At 36.9% G+C, this 9857-nt stretch overlaps 1 protein-coding gene across 1 annotated transcript in view; it reads left to right on the top strand.

Annotated features, from left to right (window-relative positions):
- The window catches only part of EPHX4 (epoxide hydrolase 4), a 40879-nt gene that overhangs the window by 17440 nt on the left and 13582 nt on the right, over positions 1–9857 (top strand). The window contains 2 exon segments of the mRNA XM_017855788.1: positions 3031–3134; positions 5891–6039. Of these exon segments, the coding sequence (XP_017711277.1) occupies positions 3031–3134; positions 5891–6039 (253 nt within the window).

Here is a 9857-nt window from a genome sequence, read left to right as displayed (position 1 = left end):
TATTTCAGATTTTTTTTTTAAAATATGGATTCCTGGCATAGATTCTCAATCTATAGGTTTAGAGTGGAGCTATGTAGGTGATGTACAGACAAGTTTTGGAACCACTGAACTCAATATCTGCACAAAGTGCATAATTAGGATAAGATAATGAAAAGAGGTGCTTTAGAAGTATAACTATTTTATGTGAGGTAACAGTGCACTCACCTGTTTCTTTTTAATGATGTCAACATTTATTTCTTGATTACAGGGTATAGCAAATGTGTTCTTATTGGTCATGACTGGGGAGGCATGATTGCTTGGCTAATTGCCATCTGTTATCCTGAAATGGTGATGAAGCTTATTGTTATTAACTTCCCTCATCCAAATGTATTTACAGGTGAGTTCAAGTTTTATCAAAACAGTTCTGCTAATGTGACAATTCACTCCTGCCACTGACATTTTGGATTAGAAACAGCAAAATTTGGTTACTATAATATTTTAAAACTAAGTGACTAAACCATGATAGCACATGACAGTGTCAGATACCTTGGTTTTCAATCTTCTAGGGGAATCTAAGAAAATTTAGCTTTATACTTGCTTACATAATTTTATTCCTTCAAAAAAAGATTTTACTGTTACTTGGGGAGGGATAAAGGGAAACATACAATGACATTGCTTTGACAGTAATGAATCCTGACAGCCTAGAAATAAAATCTCCTCTTGCTTGACTGCTTTGGCTGTCAGGAATAGCAGTATTCTTTAAAGCAGTTCTCACATTTTTGGTCTTGGGCTTCCTTATGCTCTTAAAATTATTAAAGACCCCATTGAGCTTTTACTTACATGGTTTATAAATATTCACTGTATTGGAAATTAAAATAGAAATTTAAAATATTTATATGTTAATTCCTCAAAAGAAATAAACCATTACATGTTAACATAAATAACATATTTTAAATGAAAGCTAACTACATCTTCCAAAACAAAATTTTAGTGAAAAGAGTGTCATTGTTTTACATTTTGCAAATCTCTTCAATCTGTTGCAATATGTTGTTTGAATTGAAGTATATGGAGAAATTTGGCCTCACACAGATCTGTAATTGGAAAAGGGAGGAGTATTTTAATAGCCTTTTCAGATAACTGTGGATTTTCTTTCTTAATACTACACCAAACTTAAAAATTAATGGTTTTGTTTTCATTTTTGTTTTTGTTTTTTTGAGATGGAGTCTTGCTCTGTTGCCCAGGCTGGAGTGCAGTGGCACCATCTCGGCTCACTGCAACCTCTGCCTTCTGGGTTCAAGCGATTCTCCTGCCTCAGTCTCCCGAGTAGCTGGGACTACAGACACCCACCACCACGCTTGGCTAATTTTTGTATTTTTAGTAGAGACGGGGTTTCGCCATGTTGGCCAGGCTGGTCTCAAATGCCTGACCTTGTGATCCGCCCGTCTCAGCCTCCTAAAGTGCTGGGATTACAGGTGTGAGCCACTGTGCCTGGCCAATGGTTTCTTAAAGGTAACAATGTGGAATGTGATGGCATGTAAATGTTTTTTTAATAGTGTGAGCTATTAAAACCCACAGGTCTCCCTAGCACTTTTATTGGATCTTTTTATCCATGCCTGGTTTTTTATCATCATGCATTAGAAGATGTTGGTTTGCTGATTTATGCAGATCTTCCATAAGTTGACACATTTCATCAAACAGTATCAAAAAATCACATTCTTTGACATCACCCTAATCTCATCAGAAAAGCCTTTAAAGTATTGCAAAGCTGTGAAGCTCACAGTAGCAGATATAAGTTTTCCAAAGTTCCAAGGTTCATTTGAAAGTCTGATTTTTATCAATGGCAACAACTACTGATGATTCTTTTCCTTGACGTGACAGGCTCACTTTGTTAATTTTCAAGAGATTATCTGCCAAATACCCATGTCTGACTGATGATAGGTTGTTAGTCATTCTCTCAAGTAAAACAATGTTACATTTAAAATGCAGCTAAAATTAGCTGGGTGTGGTGTGCGCACCTGTAGTCCCAGCTACCTGGGGGGCTGAGGCAGGAAGATCACTTAAGCTCAGGAGGTAGAGGCTGCAGTGAGCTGAGACTGTGCCACTGCACTCCCAGCCTGGGTGGCAAAGTGAGACCCTGTCTCAAAAAAAAAACAAAAAAAAAGGAAAGAAAAAACAGCTAATTCAACCCATCAACTCAAACAATTGTAGAAGTGCTTTTCCTTGGAACAATCATTGTATTTGTGTTGTCTTGAACTGCTTTATGTGTACTTTCTATTTAATTACATAGAATATTAAAAAGATGTACTCAAAGGTCAAGTTTAATTAATATTTTTTGCTGTTTCATCAAGGACACTGTTAAGTGAAACTAGCACTTAATTAAATTTAATTAATTAATTAGTTTACCACCAGTGTGTGGTGGTGAAGAAGTATATTCCTAGGAAAAGTGGTAGGTCACTGATAATGACATTGTAGGAAAAGCAGTGTCGTTTGGGCTTCCTGTTCCCTTTTGAGTCAAGATTTCATAAAGTGAAACTTTCTTTTTATTTAAAGTGTATAAGGCCAGGCACAGTGGCTCACGCCTGTAATCCCAGCACTTTGGGAGGCCGAGGTGGGCAGATCACCTGAGGTCAGGAGTTCAAAACTGGCCTGGCCAACATGGCGAAACTCTGCCTCTACCAAAAAGACAAAAAATTAGGTAGGTGCAGTGGTGGGCACCTGTAATCCTAGCTACTCGGGAAGCTGAGGCAGGGGAATTGCTTGAACCCAGCAGGCAGAGGTTGTAGTGAGCCGAGATTGTGCCATTGCACTCCAACCTGGGTGACAGAGTGAGACTCTGTCTCAAAAAAAATAATAATAAATAAAGTGATATACATTTTGGAAATACTGGAAATACTCATAATAAGATATAAGAGCATAGAAATTGTTCCAAAGAAGCCTTATGGATTCTTTCATGGGATCATCTTAAAGTGAAATTATCCTAAAAAGAAGTTCTTCTAACAGTAAGTAATTTATACCCCTTGGATAAAGTCTAACATGGCATTTTAATTTCAGAATATATTTTACGACACCCTGCTCAGCTGTTGAAATCCAGTTATTACTACTTCTTCCAAATACCATGGTTCCCAGAATTTATGTTCTCGATAAATGATTTCAAGGTAAGCCAAACAAATCAAACAAATAATGTATTATTCTTATTAATGAAAAATATTTTAAAGTCCACCTTTAAGAAGAATAATGAAAAATGAAAGGAAATTATTGTAACTTAACAAATGGTTTTAAGAACTTACATATAGGCCGGGCGCAGTGGCTCAAGCCTGTAATCCCAGCACTTTGGGAGGCCAAGACGGGCAGATCACGAGGTCAGGAGATCGAGACCATCCTGGCTAACACGGTGAAACCCCGTCTCTACTAAAAAAAAAATATACAAAAAGCTAGCCAGGCGAGGTGGCGGGCGCCTGTAGTCCCAGCTACTCAGAAGGCTGAGGCAGGAGAATGTCATAAACCCAGGAGGCGGAGCTTGCAGTGAGCTGAGATCCGGCCACTACACTCCAGCCTGGGCGATAGAGCGAGACTTCGTCTCAAAAAAAAAAGAAAAAGAAAAGAACTTACATATAGTCTTGCTTATTTTCATAGTCTCTGTTTATGTATTTAAATACCTGGCTGTTCTTCAATTTTTTTGTGACACTGTGCCCCTACAGGCATACCCCTTTTTAGAGAACATCTCATGGGGAGATGAGGGAATACAAATGTCAGGTTTAATAGCAGCAAAGTAGAAGACTTTGGGATTAAAAAAAAAAAGCCCTAAACAAAGTAAACATGCAGATATTAGTGTCGCACGTACACTGACACCAGTAGTCATACGCAAGTATATTGGAAATTTATTAAATTATTCTTTGTTATTTTTATTTTTTTGTTTTGCTTTGTTTTTGAGACAGGAACTCGCTTTGTCACCCAGGCTGGAGTGCAGTAGTGCAATTACAGCTCACTGCAGCCTCAACCTCCCAGGCTCAAGCAATCCTCCCACCTCAGCCTCCCAAGTAGCTGCGACTGCAGGCATGCACCACCATGCCCGGCTAATTTTTGTATTTTTTGTAGAGACTGGGTTTTACCATGTTGCCCAGGCTGGTCTGAAACTCCTGGCCTCAAGCGATCCTCCCACCTCAGCTTCCCAAAGTGCTGGGATTACAGGCGTGAGCCACCACTCCCAGCCTAAATGCTTCTTATATGTCTCACATGGTATTAGATATTGGTGAGGATTTTTAAAAGGCACAATATAATTTTACCTGTAAATAATTCTGTGTATAACTGTGATGGGATAAGAACTTAAAAAAAAAAAAACAAAACCCCAATGCCACTATCAAACCTAACAGAATAAATGACAACTCCTTAATATCATTTAATACTCATTCAAATTTCATTAACTGTCATAAATGTCTTGATGTATTTCCTTTGTTTGAATCAGGAACCAAAGTCTATACCTTGTATTTAGTTGTTACAGCTTTTAAAATGTATAACAGTGCCTTCTTTCTTTTTTTTTTCTTATTTTTTTTAATCTCACTTGTTTATTGAAGAAATTTGCCTGAGAAAAGATCCATATTTTGCATTTAGCTGATTGCTTCATCATGGTGGTATTTAACTTGTTCCTCTAACCCTTGTTTTTCCTACTTCATAGGTACTGGTGATCTAGAGGCTTGATTAAATTTTAATTTGAAAAGGATACTTAATAGGTGGTGCTATGTATTTCTTAACACATCCCATCAAGGAAGCGCATGACAACTACTTGGTCCAGTTTTACTAATGCTAACAGTGATTAGTGGGCTCATGAGTTGTCAGCCTAGCCAAAATTTCTTCACATCCTGGCCGGGCGCGGTGGCTCAAGCCTGTAATCCCAGCACTTTGGGAGGCTGAGACGGGCGGATCACGAGGTCAGGAGATCGAGACCATCCTGGCTAAAATGGGGAAACCCCCTCTCTACTAAAAAAAAAAAAAAAATACAAAAAACTAGCCGGGCGAGGTGGCAGGCGCCTGTAGTCCCAGCTACTCGGGAGGCTGAGGAAGGAGAATGGCGTAAACTCGGGAGGCGGAGCTTGCAGTGCTCTGAAACCCAGCCACTGCACTCCAGCCTGGGCTACAGAGCGAGACTCCGTCTCAAAAAAAAAAAAAAAATTTCTTCACATCCTTCCACCAAATTAATTTTAGCATACATTAGTGATCATAGCCTAGGCCCATTATTTCATTAGGGTATGAAAAATGGTGATTTTCTAATTTGATAATTCTTTCTGCTTTTAATTGAAATTCTGCTGTAAAGAATTTTTCCACATCTATGTATTCTGAAATATAGTTCACACAAGAATGGCAGGATATATGCTCATTCTTTTTCTTTTCACAAACAACTTTTAGAGTAATGAGTATATATTTGATATATACCAATCAGTTATAGTCATTATTCTTTTGGATGCCCAAATTATCCCACAGTAGGCATCAAATGAGGCATTCCATCAGGTTGGCTCTTGTGGCTTTTCGACATAATCCCTTTAGTCAGTGATAGCTCGCCTCCTCAATGTCCTGGGCTTATGTTTTCTTTCCTGCCCAGATGCGGAATTAGTCATTTATCCAAGGAACTCTTGAACTGGATCTTGTAGAATATGAATAGGCACCAAGAAGACAGGATGCTTTTTATAAAAATGAAGTGTGCAGGGGAGATTACAAGGGAAGAATATAGAAAAAATAAAGCTAGGAAAGTAGAAATGCATAGAATATGTATGTATAAACAATGAGATCTCAACTTTGGCTAGAGCAGAAATTAGGAGTTGTCACTGCACAATGACCACCATCCCCTTTCCAAAGCCAAAGACTTAGCTTATTAATAGATACTAAAAAGTTTTAATGATTCTTTTCTCACTTAAATTAGGTTTTGAAACATCTGTTTACCAGTCATAGCACTGGCATTGGAAGAAAAGGATGCCAATTAACAACAGAGGATCTTGAAGCTTATATTTATGTCTTTTCTCAGCCTGGAGCATTAAGTGGCCCAATTAACCATTACCGAAATATCTTCAGGTTAGTATAATTTCTTTTAGTTAAATAAAATATTTCGGTCTGACCCTAAAGGGACAATATTTTATTTTTAAGGTTAAGTTCACCACTTATCCAAAGACTCAAATAAGGTATTTTAATTTTTTGGTAAGTTGCATAATCTTTTTATGGACAATTTCAAACATAAGGAAAAGTAGACAGAATAATATCACAAATCCTCCATGTAGCTGTCACTTGTTTTATCCATAACTCTATCCACTTATTCTCTCCTTTTAGATTATTTGGAATAGATGTATATTTTAGTTATTTTAAATGATGATTTATTTATTCAAGAAATATTTATTAATCACTATGTTCTGGGCTGTGTTAGTACTCAGAACATAGTAATGAGCAAAACTAGATAAGGTCTCTGATCTCACAAAACTTGTAGCCTAATAGAGAAAACAGACATTAAGCAAATAACTACAGTAATGAGTGAATAGTTATAAACGAACAGAAAGGCTTTGAAAGAAAGAGATGAGAACTGAGGAAATGATGTTAGACCAAAGAAGTGAAGGATGACTTCAGTATTGACTAGACAAGATTGGGGACGGGGGACTGGCATTCCAGAAAAAGGAAACAGCAGGTACTAGAGCCCTGTGGGAAGATGCAAGAGGGTTGTAGCTTCAAGCAACAGAATTATGGCTTATTGGCTGGAGCACAGAAAGTAAGGGTGAGAAGAGCATTATGAGGCTGGGTCCAAGAGGTGGGTAGCAGCTGGCCATGCACAGCCAAGTAGACCATATGAAGGATGTAAAGACTACGAATGTGAAGCCAGTGAATGAGAATCTCAAGCAGAAAAGAAAAACAACCCACATGTGTATTTGAATAAGTTCAGTGTGGCCATAGTGCAGAGAATGTACTGGAGAATTTTCAGAGTAAATGTGGGAAAACTGCAGCAGTCCAGGCTAGAGATGATGGTAACTTGAACAACTAGTCTGAAAACAGTGGAGATGGAGAGAGTGGGCAGATTTAAAAGATACTTAAGTGGTAAAATTGACGGGTTGGCAATGGGTTGGAGGGAGAATGAGAAGAGAGATGTCAAATATGGATCCTGGATTTCTGGCATGTACAACAGTATAGATAAGCATGCCATTTACTGAGATAGGAAACACTAGAATGGGACTAGTTTTTATGGGAAAGTCATGAATTTTATTGATCTTAGGCTAATTGACTTTTGGGTGATACCTTAGATATTCAAATACACAGTCGGATAGTAGGGTCTGGAACTCAGAGGAGAGAATCTAGGATGAAGATATATAAGATCTGGGAGTCACTGAAGTAGAGACAAGGTTTGGTTTTAGAACATATTGTCCGGGGAGAAAGTATAGCATGAAAGGTAAGACATGAATATTTGTCAGTTTGAGTCTGTACTTAGGGTAAAAAATGAGATTTCATTTCTCTTAAGAATTAGGAGCCACAGCTGGCCTTGAATTTGAGGTTTATGGATTTGAATTTGTGCTACCTCCACGATTCTGGAATTCTCAGGGCAGAAGTTATGTGTTAACATGCCTTAGGCTGTTAACATTCCCTAGGAAGCCTGGCAGAAACAAAGATAAAACTTCTCCAGGATACATCTCAATTCAGGCCTCACAGTATTCCCACGGATGAAGTCCCCTAAAGGTGAGTTCATAATCCAAATTTAAAAATATCAACCTGGGCCACGCCTATAATCCCAGCACTTTGGGAGGCTGAGGTGGGCGGAGTTGTAGACCAGCTTGGCCAATATGGCAGAACCCTGTCTCTATTAAAAATACAAAAATTAGCTGGGTGTGGTGGCTCATGCCTGTAATCCTAGCTACTCGGAAGCTGAGGTAGGATCACTTGAACCTAGGAGGTGGAGGTTGCAGTGAACCGAGATCACGCCACTGCACTCCAGCCTGGGTGACAGAGACTCCATCTCAAGAAAAAAAAAAAAAAAAAAATTAACCTACCATGAATGGTAGTCAGAATACAATTGCAGCAGAACTCCTACAACTTTCAAATAATGGAACTAAAAAGACTATTAAGTATATTTAAATAATTAAACATAAGAAAGAATAAAAAATATGAGAAAAGAATAAGGTAATATCAAGACAAGCTGGAAAGAGCTGAAAAACAACTTCTAGAAAATGAAAAATATGGTCATTGAAATCTAAAAGTCTATAGATGAGTTAAATTGCAGATCAGACAAACCAAAGAGAATTATGAATTGAAAGAAATGCCTCCAAATTACCCAGAATGTAGCTTAGAGAGACAATGAAGTAAAAATGTAAAAAGCAAGTTATAATTTATATGGAGGATAGAATTAGAAATTGCCTATGTATATATATGCTAATAATTTTTTATGATAAAATAATAGAAATAGAATAGTATTGTTTTCAAACCAGTACAGGGGAATAAGGAAATAATCAATTAAAAACTGTCAATAAAAAAATTTAAAACTATCAAAAAGGCAGAAAGGGAGAAAAAGAAGCAAAGCAGGGTAAATATCACAAACTGAAATGACAAACAATTTCAACATGTCAGTATGCACAACCAGCATTTATATATTAATATTGCCAGTTACAAAACAGAGAATATCAGATTGGATTGTTAAAAGAATCCATCTATATGGTGTTTGCACAGTTACAATTAAAGCACAAGGACACAAAATAGTTGAAAGTAAGAGATGGAAAGTTATAGCAGGTATTGGTTTAAATAAAACAAAATCTTTCAAACTCTGTGGAATCCAAAGGGAGTCATGAGATTATATGAATGAGGGAAGAAGAGGTAAATCCAAATCTTTTTTGAATAACAAGAACAAATTTACAAATATATATATATCTTTAGCAAAACAGAGATGTTAATTTAAATGGTCTTTGTAGGTAACAGTTTATCATGCAAGGCAATGATTAGAAAGGCAGATAGATTGCAGAGGCTACAGGTTATATTTTATAGGATATAGCAACAATGTCTGAAGTAACAGTGTCTGAAGTTCATGTTTTCTTGTTTGTTTTTTGTTTGTTTTTACAAATAACATTTGTAAAGAGAAAATAGAGAGAATGGCACATTTTCAAACAAGTCTTTTTTTATATTGAGGAAAAAAGATTTAAAATCTTAATTTTGGATAGGAGACAAGAATGACAGTTTTCAAACATGTTCTCAATTTATCTTTTTATAGTGCCTGCTTTGAGTTGTAGAACGGTACGTTGTAAATATCTATAAGGAAAGAGGGAAAATATTCTCATCTTTCCGAGATTCTTTTACTAATAGTTGTTTATTAGGAGGACTTGCATTCCCAAGAGTAGTCACTGAAATCCTGTTAATTAGCAGAGAGAGAGAGAGAGAATGAGAACGAGCAGGCCTATAAACTTCAAAACAGTTTTATCAAGGCAAAAGATGGATTTTTAAACTAGCTGGTTGTACATTAAATCTCGTTGAGGGAAAGGTTCATTAGACCTCTAGAGGCTCACTGACCCCCGCACCCCAAGTAATTCTTTATATAGATAAGCAAAGCTGAGTATATCATTAAAAACAGGGCTATGTAATGCACATTAAGACTACAAATAAGGTATAGTACATTATAGTCAGGCATGAAAATAGCCCTCATTTATTAACCTAAGCCTCCTTGGGACTATATCCTCATCCAAAGACTTGCCAAAATTTGGACCTGAGGAACCAGGATGAACTGGGAATAGGACTAGCTATGGGACCTATATTGCAAAAAGATAATTCTAAACGTATAACAAAGCATCAGGTAATAAAGCAAAATGTAACACACTTACAAGAAAAAATGGACAAATCCATAATTACTATAGGAGTTTTTTTTTTTTTTTTTTTTT

Source organism: Rhinopithecus bieti, unplaced genomic scaffold (assembly GCF_001698545.2).
Source record: "Rhinopithecus bieti isolate Rb0 unplaced genomic scaffold, ASM169854v2 scaffold_41619, whole genome shotgun sequence".
Taxonomy (NCBI): domain Eukaryota; kingdom Metazoa; phylum Chordata; class Mammalia; order Primates; family Cercopithecidae; genus Rhinopithecus; species Rhinopithecus bieti.
The sequence above is the reverse complement of the archived record's forward strand: the minus strand, read 5'-3'. Positions and strand labels throughout refer to the sequence as shown.